At 35.9% G+C, this 20,711-nt stretch overlaps 1 protein-coding gene across 4 annotated transcripts in view; it reads right to left on the bottom strand.

The window, feature by feature from the left end:
- The window catches only part of HERC2 (HECT and RLD domain containing E3 ubiquitin protein ligase 2), a 102,328-nt gene that overhangs the window by 52,168 nt on the left and 29,449 nt on the right, over positions 1–20,711 (bottom strand). For all 4 annotated transcript variants that reach the window (XM_052664796.1, XM_052664795.1, XM_052664798.1 and 1 more), the window contains exons 11-41: positions 19,938–20,126; positions 19,192–19,343; positions 17,748–17,905; positions 17,212–17,325; positions 15,854–16,105; positions 14,885–15,078; positions 14,159–14,359; positions 13,214–13,442; positions 13,019–13,143; positions 11,752–11,930; positions 10,863–11,047; positions 10,596–10,751; positions 10,092–10,277; positions 9,279–9,449; positions 9,069–9,172; positions 8,809–8,959; positions 7,999–8,213; positions 7,339–7,471; positions 7,103–7,230; positions 6,782–6,977; positions 6,089–6,225; positions 5,255–5,428; positions 5,041–5,177; positions 4,796–4,947; positions 4,187–4,378; positions 3,405–3,592; positions 2,747–2,939; positions 1,898–2,080; positions 589–773; positions 297–444; positions 8–204 (exon numbers count right to left, since the gene is read on the bottom strand). In XM_052664796.1, the coding sequence (XP_052520756.1) occupies positions 8–204; positions 297–444; positions 589–773; positions 1,898–2,080; positions 2,747–2,939; positions 3,405–3,592; positions 4,187–4,378; positions 4,796–4,947; positions 5,041–5,177; positions 5,255–5,428; positions 6,089–6,225; positions 6,782–6,977; positions 7,103–7,230; positions 7,339–7,471; positions 7,999–8,213; positions 8,809–8,959; positions 9,069–9,172; positions 9,279–9,449; positions 10,092–10,277; positions 10,596–10,751; positions 10,863–11,047; positions 11,752–11,930; positions 13,019–13,143; positions 13,214–13,442; positions 14,159–14,359; positions 14,885–15,078; positions 15,854–16,105; positions 17,212–17,325; positions 17,748–17,905; positions 19,192–19,343; positions 19,938–20,126 (5,304 nt within the window). The remainder of the gene's footprint in view (positions 1–7; positions 205–296; positions 445–588; positions 774–1,897; positions 2,081–2,746; positions 2,940–3,404; positions 3,593–4,186; positions 4,379–4,795; positions 4,948–5,040; positions 5,178–5,254; positions 5,429–6,088; positions 6,226–6,781; positions 6,978–7,102; positions 7,231–7,338; positions 7,472–7,998; positions 8,214–8,808; positions 8,960–9,068; positions 9,173–9,278; positions 9,450–10,091; positions 10,278–10,595; positions 10,752–10,862; positions 11,048–11,751; positions 11,931–13,018; positions 13,144–13,213; positions 13,443–14,158; positions 14,360–14,884; positions 15,079–15,853; positions 16,106–17,211; positions 17,326–17,747; positions 17,906–19,191; positions 19,344–19,937; positions 20,127–20,711) is intronic.

The raw sequence follows: 20,711 nt of genomic DNA, 5'->3' as shown, positions 1-20,711 counted from the left end.
AAACTACCCCTTCTGACTGTTTTCCTGCAAAGATGTGGGTGATGGAGGTTAGCTGAGAGTTGATGTACTTGTTTATGAGTCCATTCCACTGGCTTAGCGAATGGAGTGTCCTCAGCAGTGCCACTATCTCTTCTGCTAAAGTACTACTATGAGTTGCAGTTAGAGATGCTTGGGGTCTGGCTTTTCTCCTTCTCAGAGTAGATTCTGAAAAGAAAAAGTAATCAGACAGCAGTTATCAGTTTAAGGCACACATTTTCCATAGGTAAAAATAAGCCACTGGAGAAAAACTCCTCTACCTCTGAGTAGTGGGATGTCTGAAGAACAAGTACTAAGCAGGCTGCCTAAAAAACCAAACAGTTTTTCCACAAGAAATTTCATGTCTCTTGACCTTTCATTTTTATCCCAGGACGGAAGTACTGCTTTCAATAAATGCACAGCAAGAATCTAAAATGAGAACAAAATTAGCATTATTCCAGTCAGTTATCAAGTATCATGGAAATTCTCAAACATTAAGTGTAGAAGAAGAATATTTATCAAGTTTTTCATCTTTAAAGACAAACCAAAGTAATTTTGAAATGCACACGTTACCTGTCTTTGTAGTGAAGCAGCAGTGAAAGATTCATGCCCCTCAACAATTTTCATTAGCAATGTTATCCACTGAGATGTACTTAGAGTGCTGCACATCTGAGGCATGAGTGCTATACTTCGAATGAAACCCAATGTGCACCAGCTCCTGTGTTGCTCTTTATAAACCAATTTATTTGGCAAGGAAGCTAAAAATAGATAGACATATGTAACAGTTAACTTTTCCATCAGCTACGTAATTCTGTATATACTACTGGGTTGGAGTTCAGCTTCAGTTTCTTGTGTGTTTTTTTATTTGACAAATTATAACACAGAACATATAAAATCATTCTTATAACTATTCAGTTCCAGAGCCTGTAACTAGCTTCCTTAATCACAGAATCATAGAATAGCTCAGGTTGGAAAAAAACTCAAAGTTCATCAAGTCCAACCACAACCTCACCATACTACCCTGACTCCAACAACCCTCCACTAAATCACATCCCTGAGCACCACATCCAAACAGATTTTAAACACATCCACGGATGGTGACTCACCCACCTCCCTGGGGAGCCAATTCCAGTGCTTCACAACCCTTTCTGTACAGAAGTGTTTCCTGATATCCAACCTAAACTTACCCTGGTGCAACTTGAGGCCATTTCCCCTTGTCCTGTCACCTGTCACCAGTGAGAAGAGACCAACTTTGCTCTCGCTGTAAGCACCTTTCAGATATTGGAAGAGAGTAATAAAGTCTCCCTTCAGCCTCTTTTTCCCCAGACTAAACAGGCAGTTCCTTCACTGTCTCCTCGTAGGCATATTCTCCCTTCACAAGCCTTGTTGCCATTCTTTGGACCTGCTTTAGCACCTCAATGTCCTTTCTGTACTGAGGTTCCCAAAACTGAACACAGTACTCAAGGTGGGGCAAATATGCCTTCAAAAACAATTAATATGCCTTTAAATATGCCTTTAAAATAGTTCTCATCATTAACTACTCAAAAAGAGGAAACAATAAAACAGCATTATACTTGAAATTACAGAACTAGGAAACATACACAGTTTATCCAGTCACAATAATCTCTCAAAAACAGAGATAGTGCTAAGAAACTCATTATCGCAGCAAACTGCATACACTGCAATCTCAGCATCTCACGCCTTTCTCCTGCTACTCCTGCTTATGTTCTAAGAAAACTTATTTGTCACGTCTACTAACAATTACACATCCAAAACCACATTTTTTAGCCTTAAAAGATTAAGAGCTAGCACCAGAGGAAGTTTATTGGGCAATAAACAAACCAGAAACATTGCTGAATCAGACTGTGACTAAATAATATACCTGATTTATCTATTGTACCACTTTCCACAAGCATACGGAGTAGACCACACAAAGTCCTAGTAGCATCACTTTGCATGACTTCAGCATGGACACCAGCAGAGAGACACAATGTCTGCAAGAGGTTCACAGTACTTGTCAACATCATGGATGTAGGGTGAAGATTCCTTTCAACTTGTTCACCTTCTGAAGGAAGACACAAAAGGCAAAAAAATACAATAGTATTAAGTTATCCTATTCCCCAAAATGCTCTGAAAAAATAAGATATGAGAAACTCAGAACAAATATTTTCAAATTATTTCCAATTACAAGGGCAAATTATAAACCAGATATTTTGTGCAAGTAATTCAAACGTTTGCTCCAGCAATAAACTACTTTGAAGAAATTCAGAACGCAATGGGAAGAACAGGCAAGAAATCTGAATAGACTATATAGTTAGGCTGGGTAAAAACCACACTTCAGAATGGCATAAATAAATGTTTCAACATGTACCTCTCCTAATAACAGTAACAAACTATTTCTATTGGATAATCTTGTTTTCTTTGGTCCCACGAATATGCAACAAACATGACACTAACCTTCTCCATCCTCTTTTGTCATGGTAAAGATATTTTATGAAAGATTCTGGTCAGAAATCTACACCTATTAAATTATTCTTGTTACATGCAACATTTTCTCCTGTAAGAGCAGCTTTTTTCGTATTTTAAAATGTCAGTTTTTGAATTCAACTGAAACTGTGCCTCCAGATTTATTTATTGGGGAAAAAAAAAAAAAAAAAAAAAACACAACACCTTAGTTTGGTTGTTTTTCAGTGGCTTTTGGGTTGCTTTTTTTTGGTTTGTTTTTCCTTACCAGAATCATCCTCAGTGTCTGAATCCTCTGTTGTGGGCTGAGCTGCTGGTGGTGGCTCAGCTAGTTTGAGATCATACTTCCCCTCCTTTCCCATTCTGTAGGAATTTGTACTTCCAGTGTCCCATTGCACTCTAATCCAGCCATCTTCACCCAATTCTCCAATTACACGACCCAAACCTGGAGGGGGCCCATCCTGACAGAATAGAACACTTCAGGTTATAAATTTACAATAGTATTTCATAATCAAAGTTCTATTTCACTTTTTTGCTGCTAACAGTAAACATTCAACAACATTTCAAAAATTGGTGTATAGTAGAAAAACGTTTCAGAATCCCCAAGGAAATTATCCAGTGAACTGCAGCAATATTCATCATTTGATCTATTTTACAGTGTACAACGTAAGTGCCACACACTTAGCTCAAATTGGATATTATGTAGTAAGCATGTGGTCCTATTTCATTTCAAATCATGACTCAGAACTTTCTCACTTGAAAAAAAAAAAAAAAAAAAAATCATCTCCAAAAATGAAATTAAACAAATAATCTATTTTGTGTTAAGGCTCCAAAACTTTGGAATGTAAAAACATTAGGACATAAAATTTAAAAACATATGAACTTTATATTTTAACACACCCAAATCTGTATGAAAGAGGCTGTACCTGATCACCCCATTTCCAGTCTACCCCTCTCACCACTCTGGTACCAATTTTCATCATGGCTGCCAGCTCTGGTCCAGAGACAGGGAGCTGAACTGGTGTAGTTTCCTTTCTTGATTCTTCTAGGACTGTGGCAGAAGCTCCATGAGAAGATGCAATCATATCTTCTTCAATATTGTCAGAACTAGGTCCTAAAAAAAATAATAAAAAAAAAAAATCCAAATTTTTATAATGACATTTGTCACAGTTCAATTGTGCCACAAATAAGGTTTGTGATATGAAAGTAGTAATAACTTTTAGAAATAAACGAATATAATGATTTTGAATGCAAGGGGCTCTAAATACTTAATTCTGATGAACTGTTAACATTATTAGGCAGTAGGTAAATGGTTGTCTGACAGAAACTTTTTGGAAAGAACTTCATATGAAAAATCCAGATAAGTACAGAAACAACTATTTCCTACTGTCTAAGAAAACCAGTTAAAGAAGCACCTGAGTCACGTCAAAAAACACCATAAGCCAACTGATCTCACAAAGGAAGCTTAAATATTCAGACTGAGAGTAGGTAGATTAAACTGAGTGTATGCAGTTTTAAATGTTTCCATAAAAACTACACTATCGCTCCCAAATTCTAGTTAATTTCCACTTACATATCTATTTTTTGTAGCAGAGATAAAGGTGAATAGCTTTGAGTATTATCTTTACATGTTTATCTACCCAAGCTACATGATTCACTACTTAAACATGATTACTTCCAAACACCAAGAAACCAGAATTTGTCATACCTATCAGCCGCAGCGTCGTTTGTGTCAGTGCCAGCATACCAGAGTTAAGAAGAAGACTCAAGGTATTAGCACCATGCTGCAGTGTCAACATGTTGAGCATGACCAGCAGGAAACGTGCTTGTGGGATAGTTCCAAGACTTGGTCCTGCTGGATTCTCATTAGTAATTGTTTGCAGAGGAACAGGTTGCACACCTAATACACAAATAATAAAGCCAGTTGACGTTTGGAAGCTAGAGTAAAACAGATAAATTTGTTTGATTGGTGGCTTAAAGTATGTCTTGATTCCACACTTGGCTTTAAGAACTTGCAAGCTGAACCGCCATGGAACTTTTTTTCAACAATTAAGATTTTAACGGTAAAATATCACTAATGATTAGTCAATAACCTGTTGCTAGAAAACAAGCAACATTCTCATAAACATGGAAAAGCGAGTTGGGGTTCGGTGAAGGACAGACAATACGCAAACAAGAAGTCATAACAATATTTCTCAGCAGAAAGCAAGGGAATTAATTTCAAAATTCTAAATTACTGAGAACTTCAGAAAATGTAATTATGTTAATTTAAAACAGTTTTATCCCCAGTCAACAGCAACAACAAAAAGAGATTCACCTAGCTCTTTAAATTTTGCAGAGGCGTCCAGCAAGATGTTCCGGACATTCTGAACAGCCCATGCATACAGTTTTCCAAAAGTTACTTCAAGGAGCATTCTGTTAAAAGGTGGTATCAGATCAACGTCCTTCAAGCAGTCCGTAAGAGGTTCCCTTTACATAAGAAAAACAACAGAAGTTCAGTATTCCTCTCCCTCACTGAATTGTGAAAGCAAAATTAAGAAAAAAAAAGAAAAAAAGTTTCACCCTATATTGGCTCCTTCTGGAATAAGCCTCTGCCATCCACAGAACATAGCATATTGTACAGATGGAAGCAAAAAATTCTTTGCTGCCAATTTGAGAATAGTATCTATTCCCTCTAGACGAACTTCTGCTCTTTCCAGCTGCAAAAGGGAAAAAGAAAAAATATTGTACTTCTATAAATTGCTGATACATTAAAGCCCATTTTCATCCACTTTACCTGTTTCAATAAACATTTTCTCATTTTTTCCACATCTACTGGCTCTTCTTTAAGTGCAAATTCAACAATTGTGTTAAGGAGTGCAGACTGTGGATACAAGCCCTGGACGTTTTGTTTCAGCCATTTGTACTTGTGGACACCTGTAACTGTACTCAAAAGTGGCTGCCACTTATCCTGCAAAATATGAAGGTAACACATTAAACAATATTTAAATTACTGTAAACAAGTTATTTCACATTAAATCATGTCTAAACTTGAAATACTAGGAGGATAAAAAGAAATTTTTCAAAGCCAGTAAAAAAAAAAAATACCTAAAATTATTACTAACTCATTATCTATTTACTTTAAAAAGGCTAAATAAAATTTCAAATTCATTACTATTTGAGGAAAAAAGAGAAAACAACTCATCACTGCTTTTATCATAGCATCGCCAAGGTTGGAAAAGACCTCTAAGACGATCTAGTGCAACCACCCACCTACCTCCAATATCACCCACTCAACCATGCCAAGTAGTACCTCTACCCTTTTCTCAAACACCTCCAGGGATGATGACTTCACTACATCCCTGGGCAATACTGACATGAAGCTTTATTTGAACACTTCTGAACATATTCGATTCACATATTCTAAATATCTTCAGTACCCAAGCTTATTGTTAAGAATTGGAACCAAGTTTTACTCAAACAACACACCATACTTAGTTATATATCCCAAACATCATTATCGAAATATTAAATGTCAATTTATAGCAATCACCACTTCAGCTAATTTTTTTTTTTTTTTTTAATCTTGCTATTCTCATTTATAACATCGATCTAAAATCTGATATCCTACCTTGGGTGATTTGATTGGCATGGGCCTTTTATCAATAGGTACAGGACTGTGAGGAACAACACAGGATTCTTCTAAGTCACTCTCTTCGTTTCCAATTTTGGATTCTTCCACATCAGCTGATTCTGATTTTTTTGGCACTAACAATAAAAAAATTACTCCTTTTTGCAATCTGACAGTATTTGCAGTATCACATTTTCAGGTTTATGTGATCAACTGAGAATGCAGAATGTATAAGATCTGCCTGTGATAAACTGAAGCAGTACTCTAGGTGAATCCTAGTTCTAACTACTGCGAAATGAGATCTGAAAATAACTGCAGTAAACATATCTATAAAGACCAATTTGAAAGCACTTCAGTGTTTTTTCTTCACATTGACTTCCAGTTGTACAGTTCTCCAACCACACTGCTTTAATACAACAAGCATTAAATAAGATACCACTTCTAGTTGAACTGTACTAAAACCAATTCAGAACTGATAGTGATGGACCACTTTTAACATGCTGGAATGCAAGAAGCATGCCTCACTTAAACTTTCTCTCCCCTGCCTGATTTTCCTCTAAGAACTGACATGTAACCATTGATTCTAACAATATAAAAACACAGCAGAAAGCAAATCTCAAAAAGTACAGCAAACTTTGAAAGGAGCTTCATTTTTACCTTTTCAAAGAAAATGCAGTATTAACATTGCCTTACCTCTTTTTTTCCTCTTTTCTCTAATTATTTTCTGAACTACTCTCCGCCACCTGGGCAAAGAACTCAGAAGTTTAAACTTAGACATTATGGAGAGATCATTGCACACTGCAGGACGCAGCTCATTGAATAAGAATCTTAAACGTTCAATGACAGGCGCACAAACTTCCTTGTAAGAACGCCCCTGTTCTTGATGGGTCTGTAAAGAAATCATTGGAAGATTCAATTACTTTTTAATATACAATTTTTGAAAAGTATAAGTTACTTTAAATAAAACCACTTAATGAAAAATAACCTATACTTCAGTATAGGTGAGTGTCTTACCTTAATCAGTGAGCATTTTGCTTGGTAGACAACACGACACACATCCACTACAGATTTTGGTAAGGTTTTGTGCTTCACCTGGTCAACTCCAAGAGTACCAGGATGAACAAGAGACAATGCCACATGACCTTAATGGAAAACACAATTTTTGAATATGCATTTCCAAAATCATGAATAATAGAATTTAAACTTGTCCAAACTGTTGTCTGGAACAACTTTGACACAAGTCTACCTACCCAAATCTTCATGTTTCAAAAGGCAACACAGTAACAAACGTCCTACTTCCTCCACAGGATGCTCAGGAGGGAAAGTGATTGGTGTTGTTAAGTGACACTGTTTACAGTATCTCTCTATTTGACATAAGAAGTCCTACAAAAACACACAAAAGACACTGTTTAACTTTGGTTTTAACAAAAGGGTCCAAAATACAGCAGCCAGCACTCAAATAACTTCTACAGCCTGAACTAACTCATGAAAGTCACAGATATCACAATTTGCACAGTAACTAAGCTATACATACACTTAACATCCAAAATGCATTCACATACTAACAGAAACACATCTTAGTTCAAAAAGAGATGAGCGTTATCTGTTGATAATGCTAAAGCCTGACATCCCAAGTAATGTATTACTTTTTTCCCCATGAGAATACATTTATGATTTTCAGTTCTTCCACTCCAAAAAAGTCAGAAGAAAAAAAGTGGTGCTGCTAGAATATTGAGCGGACTAAAGCAAATCTTACTCATTACTTGTACTTGATCATCCCTTTCACAGAAGAGTAATTCTGAAGTGACAACAACTACTGTCTGCTATTACTTTCAGAGAATTTTCATCAACAAGAATGCTTCGTGACACTGCTGTCAGCCTTCAGCACCACTTTATAATCAAGAGCTTACCTTCACAGTGTGATCCTGAATATTATTATCTGCAATAGCTTGGAGAAAAGGTTGTGAATGGTCGCTCAGAGTTAATCGATGTGAATATAGTTTTGATTTGTTTGGGGTTGTGTTCCCAGGTGAACTGCAGTGGTCTTCGTCCTTTTCCTCATTGTAACTGTAATGAATCTGACTAGTCTGCAAGCCTCCAGAAAATATAGATGACTTCAACCATTCTAAAATTTAAAAAAACGCAAATGTAAATTCTAAGGAAAGCTTAACTATCAAGACTCAACAAATCCTCGAAATGAAAGCACACAGCTCAGTACAGAAGGTTTAGCACATCTTCTATTTGCTGAAGCTTTTTCAGACTAAAATAGGATTCTATAACTAGGAAACAATGAAGTAGCAAAGCTGCCATTACCTGTTTAAAGATAATACGGCCTTAACTATTTTTCTGTGATTAATATAAAATTATACATCCTAGTTACTAAAAGTAAGGTATTCAAGATGATATAATCCAACAGCAGATGCTTCAGGCAGTCTATACTGAGTGAGCTTTACTGCAGAGATAGCAGTTACATAGCTTTCTCTCTCAACATTCTGTCTTTTGCATATTACTAAACATTTTATGCTTAACTCTTCAAAATTATCATGCAATTCTTATCTAAATCTTGCTAAATACTTGGACCTTGATGAGCATAGCAGTAATTAATGCTAAGAATAAAGAACTTCAATTTTGCTGTTCTCTAACAGATTGTCTTGAGTTCTTCAATTTGGCTTTTTTTTTTTTTTGCATGCTTTGACAAATCAATATCAAGTTTTGCTTACTTGCACATTCAACTTCCAGAGGAGAAAGTGGTGTACTCATTGCTAAGTAAGACGCGTGTAGTCCAAGGAGAAGACCCAAATTTCTTTCTGTGTCTATTAAAGGTGATGATAAAGTACTAAGATCTGGTGTTGAAATCACTTCCTGGTCAGGCTGGTTAAAAGAAGGATGAGTTGAAAGCTAGTACGGAGTTCCAACAAGGATACTGAAAGCAAAGTAATACTTTACTTTAGGAACTGTGAATCTATTATAACATTTTTACCTCCATATACTGGCCAACACAGAAGGCGTGCATTGATTCTCGTGTGTCCTCAAACTGCAAGGCAGCTTCCAAAGCAACAACTGGGTCCTCACCTGCAAATTGAGCTAATGAGAGAATGAAGCAGTGAGTATAGTTTAGTATAGCCTGTTTACGTCATCTAGCTTTGAAACAGAAGTTATTTGTGCCTTGAATTCAGATGCTGATTCTCACCAAGGATACTATTGCCAGTTAAAGACTGAGTTTGAAAGTCCTTTATGTCATATACTTTCCCATCAATCACAGTCCAAAATCCTCCATCTTTGTTGTGGTTCTCCAGATCAGCTTTACGTATAAGCGTTACCTCCTCATTATTTCTGCAACTCTGGCCAGTAAAAAATGAACCTATGAGTATATAAAACAGAACAAAGAATTTATCTACAGAAAAGCTTTACTGGAGATCTTCTTAATAGTCTTTTGTCTTTTGACATGCTCAAAAGTCAAAATAACTATTAACATACTCCTGTACGTGTAGTTTGCGATTAAATTGTGCCTATGCTCTATTTTATGTAGTGATAATCAATGTCACACTGAGATAGATCAGGCATTGCACAGCTGCACAACTGTTTTTTTGTTTGGAGGCAGAGCAGTACAACCACTGTTCTGGCAAACTGCTGCTCTATTTGATTCTCCTGAGAATTACCTCAGTTTAGTACATGCTTGCCTGCAAGTCGTTGTATATGCATTTAGTTTAAGTCTAAATCCACATTTTTTAAATACAAAAATGAAATGGGATGTTGTAAATTATGCAAAATGCTAAATGCTGTGATCTACTTTTCTGAAAAGCTGAATTTAACCTGCTTAACCCTATGCCTAAAATATATGTCAAGAGTTTACTGGCAGAAATACTGCCTAATTAATTGGTTAATGGAAATTTGTGCCATAAAGCAAAATTCCCTTCCCAAGAGATGTTTGTGAATAGAAACCAATTTACATAGCTACTTAATGAAAACAGAAATCAATAGTCCAGATAGTATTTGTACATACCCATTATTCCTGGCCATGCTAAATCCTCATTGTCATCTCTTTCCTTCCCAGGGGCTAAATGGTCAAATCTGTCTAGATGCTCTAGCAAACCAGCCAACAGAGGGATTGCACCAGCTTCCTGCATTAATCCAGCATTTTTGCTGAGGAGTAGCACTATAGATACTACCAATTCTGGAAGAAGGATGCCTAAAGCATGGAAAACACAGCCAGTATTCAGATATATTTGAAGACTTGGATTTGTAGCATCATGAAAGTAAATCACCAGGCAACACACTCTACTTTCTATTATGTTTTAATTTTATTTTTAGTTTTCTATGTACAACAGTATTTTCTCACACCCCCCTTCCCTTTAAATTTGTTCTCTCTTACCAATCTAAATATTAATTAGACTCCTTTTTTTATTTTTTACATTTTTTTTTAACACATTTAACACATTCGAGAACATTTACAATATAATGTTATTATCTTATCAGAGGGAAGGGGGAACAGCTAATAACAACCTACCTGTTAAATCTCCATCCACAACATAAGATACTTCTGCAAAATGTCTATGACTAGTAGAAGCAATGCTGGTTGCCACAGGAAGTATATCACTGATGTGCGTGCACAAAAGAGCAGTGTATTTCTTCAATAAAGAGCCAACACCTAATTGGTCAGGACCTGTATAAAAAGCAGGAAAAACACAGAAAACCATCACAGTTGTGTTTAAGAAAGACTTCAAAAACTGTCACACTCTTCTGAAATGGCAATCCCTCTTTGAAGGTAACTTACTGTATGTATTAGGGACCTGCCCAACACAATCTCCTGGATAAAGTTTACTAACAAGGAGACGCTGAAAACGGAGCAACAGGTCCAGAGAAGCAGATCTCTCTTTGCTAAAATGTTCATGGTCCATGCAGGAAGAAATGCGACGAGCAACATCTTTCAGTTTGGCTATCGTCTGTGATGCGATGTTCCTGGTTACACAAGTGTTGTAAAGTAGTTAAGAGTTGATAGCAAAGACAGGCCCTAGAAATCTAGGTTAAGCTTTCGCAGGAATTTCTCATCAACATACAAGAAACTCACACAATTTTTTTTTTTTTTTTGGTAGGATGGTGCCCCTTTGTTTGCACTAAAGTACCCAAAAACTCAAGTTTTTTTTTGTGAATGGATTTAAAAAACGTCTGCTCTGACATAATCTAGTTCAGAAGAGTCTCAGTACTGATTAAATTACATGGCTACCATCACACTTAATGAAGAAGTACTCTACTATATGTTAAATACTCACATCTTAAAGGTCACACATTCAACAATTCTTTCTCACTGTCAAGAATTTAAAAATCTGATTTCTTCCCCATCTAAAGCCCCAGATGCATTCCTTAATTCAAAACATTTGGTTCTAAATACATCCATGCAGATCTTCCTACTCTTTTAAGAGCAAAGTGGCCTGTCTTTGTAAAAATTGGGTAATTAATTGTAGTACTGTACTTCTCTCCTGCATAGAATGGCACAGGTACATACAAGCTAGGAGGATGTTCAATACCTTGAATTCTGTGGAGATAAAATTCTAGCAGAAGACTGCATTCGTTTGCGTACCAGTCATCCTTAAATTGCCTACCTTATAAAATGTCTCTCTAAACAGCTCTTCTGTTCAAAAATAAAATAAATTTGAAGAAATTACCTTAGTAACTGCTGAATTAACTGAACTAATGGTAAACTTTGCTTTCCTGCAGATTCATAGATTCCAGTATTAATAAGGTCTTTGTCCAGTGGAGTTCTACTCCTATGAAGCGTAGACGCATTTGCTTCTTGCTCATCAATTTCTTTTTCTTTTTGTGCCTCCTTTTTTGCTTCTATATCCTAAAAATGTAAAACAAGCAAAAAAAAAAAAAAAAAAAAAAGCAACTGTATTACAAAACATTTCACTAAAGTAGTCATGAAAATAAGATAAAATTACTTCCACCCTATGCCAGAAATGAAACAATTCGTACCAGACAAACGTGTACATTGTTTTCCATATGGATGATGCAGGATGGGGTTTTTTGTTTGTTTGTTTTGAACAATTGTAACAAAAAGAAAAAGCAGAGGAGGAAACAAGGCTAGACAAATTCAGAATTCTGCTTACACCAAACCAAGTTAACAATTTATTTCTATTCCGTGAATGTTTTGACATGACAGCACCTGCTGCACAGTTTAAAAATGAAGGCATGTTTACTCTCTATTTATAAACACAACAAATCCAGTCCACTGCAGAACCTGGATTAGATCTGCTGCTGAAATACAGACATACAGAACTCTGTGGAGACTAATTTATCCAAGTTTCAATGAATCAAAATTACCCTGTACAGTGTTGTATGCTACCACCTACCACCCAGATCACTTTCAGCTTATATCTAGAGCTAATTCAAGCACCTCTGATTTACACTATAATGTACACATGTCCTAGTAGACATAGTTAAGAATTAAAAGGTCTTGCATGTCTTTAAATATTAAATAAAAAAAAAAAAAAACCACACACACAAAAACATTAATGCTGGTACTAATTACTAAAACTAATGCATAAAGCAAAACTTAATGCGCACATTTCATCTGTACCAAAACCCCCCTCATTTACCAACAGTGGAAAGGAACAGAAAAAGGACATACGTTAGGATATATTAGCCTACTTTCATATCCATACATAAATAAAAAGCAATTTACAGCAGTCTGTAAAAAGGACTTGGTGAAATTATGCCTCTTTCACAAATCTTTATGAAAATATTTGTTACAGTTGCTAAAATCATCACTCTAGGCAACAATAAGAAACACTCTTCTAAAAAGGAGAACATGATTCATACCTTCACACAAACACTGGCTCACATTTCAAGTTTCAGGTCAAGAGAGGATAATTCCGCTCGATATATCTTCTTACTCTATTTATACATAACTGTCAAGCTGTTGAAGCATACCTGAATTTCTGCAGTAATGGCAGCATTTAGCGCAGACTCTAAGCCTCCATCAGCCATCAAGCTGCCCACCAAGAGGTCAATCATAAATCTACGGCCTGGACTTACATTCATCTCATTCCCTGAAACTAAGAACAGAAAAAACTATTAATGACCAAGAAAGGAGAGCACCAAAGAGCTTTTCATCTTAAGACCAACCTGCACTGGGTAAGAGCGCCGAGAGAGCCCGAGCTCGCTCTTCTGCTGTTGGCAGTAACACAGACCATCCACTCTGCAGCACTGCTTGAGCGGCGGATTGCACAGTGTTAAGAACACCAGCGTTGCTTGCAAGTGTTACCACTGTCTGCTTAAGGCTATTGAGCAGTATACCGCCCAAACCCAAGCCAAGGCATTCTGGATCCACCTGGTGACTAATGGCAGCATGAAGCTAAAAAAAAGAACAAAGAAAGAGAAACAAGAAAGAAAAATAAGGGCAAATTTTAACAACAAAGAGACATGGAATTGAAAAAACAAGTCAGTCCTAGAGCAAGTGAGTAAGCTCACTGACCTAGATATAATACATCTCATATGCAAATCTGTGAAAATTAAAGGGGAAATGCTAGCTTGCAGAAACTTGTACTAAATTTGAATGAGTACCCAGAGACTACGAACTATACCCCTAGAATTCTGAACCCTAATAACCTGAAGAGTAATGTAAGCATCTTCTCCATTGCTACATTACACTAGAAAAAGTAGCACATCTTCAGCAAGTATAGGTGTCTTCTAAAGAGGACACAAACTTGTGGAAATGCTATTTAAAAATATTAGAAATGCTCAAAATCCCAAAGAGCATAAAAAGCCTAAGCCATCTATATTTTATATTCATAGTTCGTATTTAATAAGATCCAGACGCTGTGAAAAGAAGAAAAGCTTTCTGGGGAAATGGAGGTGATAGAGATATTTCTCATCTGTAAAGAAAAGTAAGACACAGTTAAAACAACCATCAGCTGCAAAATTTCAGAGAATAGAAAGTGATATCGTATTTATTTCATTTTCTAATCAATAAAAACATTTTAAAGCACATTAAATCTGCTATATTTGTCCATCAAATTTCCTGTAATATTTATTTCACTGAATGCTCAATATGTAAGAAACTGACGGTACCTGAAGCCTTAGAAGGTTTAATGTCGCCACAGCCATACATTCCTTTTCCTGAGGAGGAGGCCAGTCAGAAGAGCCATCCATTCCCTCTGTCACTTGTCTCAGTAAAAGATCTAACTGCTCAAACGTCATGGGGCAAACATCCACCACAAAAGGAACCCGCAAGCCTATTGACCATTCTGAACATGATGACCAAGCAAAACTCTACAAATTGAAAAGAAATGCAAAATTCAACTGCTATTTCTCAAAAATAAGAACAAAATAGATGATAGTTTCACACTCCTGCTTTTGAACAGTAACAGTAAGAAGACGAAGAAATTACATTAGCATGTATGATGAAGAGAAACCTTTGCTTGCATCTCTACATATACACAAAACCTTACTAATCCCACTATTATCACATTTTCCAAAGTGCTGCTATGGCAATCCAAATATCTCACTATCTTTGCTGGAGTAAGCATTCAGCTACGTAGGTTTTCAACTGCTGTATTGGGATGGAGTGGAAGAATAACAGTATTTCTCAGAATATCCAGAGGGGAAGCTAATCATCTATTTTTGGCAGAGCAATTGCATACGGTTTGTTTTTTACCAAGCTTTCATCTGTTCAGAATAAAAAAATAAGAGAAGTCATGCAAGCACCGAAAGAAAGATTGGGATTAGCATACAAAACTAATCCCAGAGAAAGACAAAGACAAATCACAGCTAACAAATCAAAAAAAAAAAACTTACCTGAGCAGGCCCACAAGCGATTCCAACAATATGCTTTGTGTCTAATCCTGGGAGAGCCGCAGGCTCCGGTTTAGTGATCCGTAAAGTGTCAAAGTGTTGACACTGATCATTGCTCCCCCAGCTATGCACTTCACTATCTTCAGTCAGTGCTAAACAATGCGTAGATCCAGCTGCCACATCTATCACTTTTTTTCCTGAAAAATAAGTCAAATATTGAAAACATAACTTAGATTACAATCATTAACAGAAAAATACCAGAGGTAAGGCGAATTGTGCTAATTACAGCTGTATTTCAATGTCAGCATATTATGGATGCTAATAGTAGCATACTGGAAAAGTACAGCAAAAGAAAAATCAAGGAAATACTTCAAGTTTCTTAAGAAACAATCAAAGTGTGAAAGTCCACAAGTTCAAAACAAACTGCCTTTATTTTTTACCCCTTCTACTAGGATACTACTAGGAAAGGTTTTTTGGAAGATCTACCCACCTATACACTGAGACTGTGAAGTTGAATTGTACTCGTTAGTTTCGATTAGACCACACACTGAATATGAACAAGTTTTAGGAAAGATAGTGCAATTAAAGAGGTTTCTTTCACATCCTCTCCTACAGAACTACAGGTTTCTATCAGATTCAAGAAATAACTCTCCCTGTAACAAACCAGTGAAAAATACTTGCGTAACAATACAAAAAATACACCTTATACAAGAATTTTTCTGTGAATCTAACAAAAGAAAAGCATTAGGACAAGTACAACATAAAGACAAGCAGCATTTAAAATTGTCCTAACAGTGGCTGTGAGCCTGTTGAAATCAAAGGTATGAAAGGCAGAAAAGATTACCTTTTCAGTGCCACCAGCACAAAGTATGACAGCAGAGTATATGGTACTGTATTTCTTATCTTTTAGATCATTAATGTCCAGTTAAAGGTTCCATCAACAACAAAATACTTTCCACCTCTGGTAATTACCTTTCAAGCCTTCCAGTAGTTTGGGATATCGAACATGTTCTTCTGTTCCATGCCCAAGTCTCTGATTGTCACCTTTTCCCCAGGTGTAAACCTGGCCATCTTTGGTTAAAGCAATAGAAAACTGACTTCCACAGCGTACTTTGACAATGTCCAGGTCTTGGAGCTTTTCTATCAACTTGGGAGTCTTGCAGCCGTCACTGCCTCCTCTTCCTAGTTTTCCATAATCACCATCACCCCAAGACCACACCTGGCCTTTAAAACAAGAGAAAGAAAATCAGAAATATCGCACTGCTTCTTCATTTTAAAGAATTATCTGCTCTGACAAACAAGTTCTTCAAAACTGAGATTCTCTAATTAGCACAATTTTCAAATTATACTTTAGGAGTAGTTCATGAAAACTAGAAGGATGAGAAAGATCTGAACAGTGCCTCCTGATCTGAGAAGTTCTCATGTTGACAAAACTAGGCAAAAAAGGGTAACTCACTTACAGTTCATCAATATGCAAAAAAGACCTTCTGAAAAGCATATGCAGTAGACAATTTGTTGCAAATAATATCACTACAGTTAATAAGAACTTGCAAAATATTTTTTTCCACAGTGAAGGGTCAAATTGTCTGCAAAAGCTCTTAATTTTTTCAGTTCTTGTCATTCAATCAATTTCACAAAATGAAATGAAAAGTGCCATTGTCTATTATTATCATCTTTTGAAATGCACTACTGAATCCAAGCCTTGATTAGGCAATTTCTGAAAAGAAAGCTTTGTTTTACACTCCGGATTGTATTCATTCCTTATATAAGTTAGCCTGTAAGATACTGTAAGATAAGCAATGACTAAAGAATGACTTGGGTGCATAACCTCACATAGTGAAATTCACATTCTGAATCTGTCTCAAATTCGGCATATAGTTCTGAGATGCTGGGAAGTTCCATTCCAATCTAATCTCCCTTTGGCCCTTCCCATGGGTTAATGTAGACAACACAATCAAAAAAATCTTGCCGTTGTGACAACATGAGTTAGTTAATTAGACAATGCATAAAATGTAGATGTATATATACTAATATTTTGTTTGTCTATTATATATTTACATTGCTATCTGGAAAGTATACAAAACAAATTTAAACAAAAATTTTCATATTCTAAATGAATATATTGAATATATATATGATCATATAAATTTGCACAGAATATATGTAAAATAGATAAATGTACATATATGTATCTCCCCAAAAAGAATTTCAGCTTTAAATTCTTAAGAATTTAAGCCACTATAATAAACACACTATCTGCTTAGAATGAAATAAAGCATATTTAGAATAAAAGAAAAAGTTAAGCTTAAGTGTTTCATTTTGCTACTAACCATTTTCAGTAACTGCAAGAGTCTGAGCATCTCCGCTTCCACATGATACATCAATAACTTTGAGACCTTTCAGCCCTGTGACCAGCATTGGGATGGTCTGATCTTCACTGGAACCTTCAAAACAAAACAGCTCTCTGATTAATAAAACCAATATGGCTTGATGAGCTCTTTTGTTTGCTTCTATTTGGTTGGTTTTGAATGCTTTGCTGCTTGAGAGGATGAGGAAATGGGGGGAAGAGAGGGAGTTATTTGTTTTTAGATTTGAGTATCATGACTGAGCTTCCATATGGTTTCTTAGATCTCCAATACAGATTTAACTTACAAGATAGCTTTTGCTTCACAAGGAAGGGAACAGACAATACAATGCAGATTTTTCTTCCCCATCCAGAATTCAGAGCTTTAGCAGTTTTGATACAATCCTTCTCACAATGTAAGAAACCATTCAGGCTTCTCAAATCAGTCATAGGTAGATTGGATAAAAGAATGTTTGAAAGAAGCACTAACAATTACTTGACAAACAACTGATTTTAACATACCATGACCAAGCCTGCCATAGTTCCCTCGTCCCCATGTATACAGCTCTCCTTCAGCAGTAATGGCTGCACTGTAAGTGCTTCCACAGGCTATATGAACAACATGTTTCCCAGCTTGCTTTCCAGACAAAGCAGATATCAATTTTGGTTCCTCCAGAGGGCTATTGAAAGAGAAGGAAACATATTTCACAAACAGTAATCTGATGAGTACATAAAGGTGGGCCATATTTATTAGAAAATAACTGATGCAATTCTACCTACAAATCTTAGCAGCAGCACCAAAATAGAGTTATAAGCCAAAAATAAAGTTCAGATTGTTTAACAGCATACAAACCACTTAAGGGATGTCCAACAACTAAGATTTGTATTTCTAATTACATTACTGAAGTGTTATTCAAAAATAATTTAGCCTAATATAAAAATTACTACCTTTAAATGCTATTTCTGAAAAAATAATTTTATGACAGTTCTAATCCTAGTATAGTAATTCAATACTTTACAGGACATTCAATTCTGAAGGAGGATACAACCACTAAAATATATCTTGCACTCTTACAGAATACTCCTTTACAAAGACAGCTCCTGCACAAGAGGAGGACATCAATGTTATTGTTCAACGTGGGGGGGACAGAAGAGGAATGATGTAACATGACTGCATTTGTAAAGATGATCATACAATGACACCTGAATCAATGTTCCCAGAGAAAAATGCACTGTAGATTTATAAAACCATGAATAAAAGGCCTCATAATAGTATATTCACTACTACACCCTCTACCTACAAGTACTTCAGAAAGTAGCACAAACACAGAACTAAGAATATTAGAATTAGAAAATGCGCAGAAAGAATTAGTTTAATACCATATCTGCAAGTGAAATGTTTAACATAAATCTGAAATATTTAGTAAACTACCAAACCAAATTATTAAAACAACTGGACTAACAGTTATATTTTACCTTGTTTTGTTTTGTATAGTAACAAAGTCTTTGAGGCCATGAATCTCAATTTTCTTATCTAATGGGACTGTCTGAAGAATGTACATAAGGTGTTACAAGTTTTGTCATTATGGCAAACAATTCTTGATAAACAAATTGCAATCATGACAAAACATGTAACGCCTTATGTACATAGGAACGGTCAGTTACTATGCCAGAACTAATTTGCTTGCTGAAATGGTCACAACTATACAACTGGAAGAGCATCTGAAACATGGTTATTAACAATGTCTCTTACTTGCCTAATTTGCCAGATAATGACTGAAAAAGTACATGCATCCTTTAATAAATCATGATCAAAGAGAATCACACCTTTCACTCATGGACTCATTGTACAGTGCTATATTTCAACAATACTTCTCATGGGCATTTGCATACACAACCAAACAGTTTATAGTGTGAATTCAAACCACTGGCAAAAAAAAAAAAAAATGGTTTATTTATTACGTACACTGTGTCACCATGGCCTAGTCTTCCACCATCTCCACAACCCCAAGAGAAAACTTCACCATTTGCTGACAAAGCAAGATAGTGATGCCCATCAGAATGTGCTGCAATCTTCACAATATTTCTGGAAGCTAGACTCTGCACCAGCTGTGGTCCCTGCGACACAAACAAAAGTAATTAGCTTATAACGATTTCTTATGTATTCCAGGAAATATTTTTCTTAAGCTTTTATCAAACATGTCAAATCTAACAAATCAATGTAAGCTTAAGGAAAAAAAGCGCCAAACTACTATTTAAATCTGATAAAAATTATAGTCTGAAGTTACTTTGCTCCAATACGTACAAAGTCATAACTATATAAATGGAATTCTGTTTATCTTAGAGGCAATCTTAGTGATAAATATTTTTGTTTGAGAAACTGCAGTTTGAGAATGGTGTTATACTACCGAGCTAAAATACATTTAATATCTGCCAATTTCTACGCTGTTTCCAAGGCCAGCGTCTCAGCAAAAGCAATTATCACTGTACCCTAATCCTCTAGCTTGACAGAAACTATGGAAATTAGATACATTTAATTAAACCAACAGAAGAGATAGAAGCCACTGCTTCTGAAAATTCAAAAACAGAAATAAAAGCTCACAAAAATCAGCACGCATTCACCTACTCTTCCAAGATACTTAAACAGCAGACCTATGGTATGCCATAATGCCTAAGAGAACACGTTCTTGAAACAGGTCAGATAAAACTCACCAGTGTATCACTGTTGTATGCTTGTGTATAAACTCGCCCATTCCTAGATAATATCAGAAAACGTTTCTCTGCGCAGGCAATCTGCACAACACCAAGACTGGCAAGTCCTTCACACTGAATTGGACCACTCACATTAGCATAGTATTTCCAACCTATTAAACCCCAAGCAATGACCTCCTGCAAAGAACCCTACAAAATAAGAAATTCTGTAAGCATTCATTTTGAAACATGCAATTTATTTAAAAAGCATGTAGAAGATTATTATTATTATTGTTTACTGTAGTAGTCAATGAAGCATAGCTATTAACGGGTATCAGAAATAAAGATTTGCGTGCATTTTATCCAGTTTAACCTGTAACAGAACATGCTATAAGTATCTGAATCAAGCGTACAGAGATTTTCAACATGGGAAGCTAAACATTAACTAGGGTTTGAGGTAGCTGAATTTGTTGGTTTTTACTGTTGGTTTTGTCAAACACCCAACATATTCCCTCTGGTCTTGGGAATTTTCTCTGATAAACAATGGGAACAGCTGAAAACACAGCTGAATTAGCCTTGGAGTTGTGATAAGAAAGAATGCTTCCCAAACCACAGAATTACATTCTTAGGCTGACTCAGAGAGTTCTGAATGCCATTAAAGATATCGAAACAAATTTAGGCAACTCAAAGTTACTTTGTGAAAATAAAGAAGGAAAATTAGGCAATCTTTAGAGTTGCTAACTTTGAAACTGAAAACTAGTTATAATTTTAGGAAATACATTAACTTTGATGCTG

This window comes from Tympanuchus pallidicinctus, unplaced genomic scaffold (assembly GCF_026119805.1).
Source record: "Tympanuchus pallidicinctus isolate F22 unplaced genomic scaffold, pur_lepc_1.0 scaffold6, whole genome shotgun sequence".
Classification (NCBI taxonomy): Eukaryota; Metazoa; Chordata; class Aves; order Galliformes; family Phasianidae; genus Tympanuchus; species Tympanuchus pallidicinctus.
This window is presented reverse-complemented; position numbering and strand designations above follow the sequence as displayed.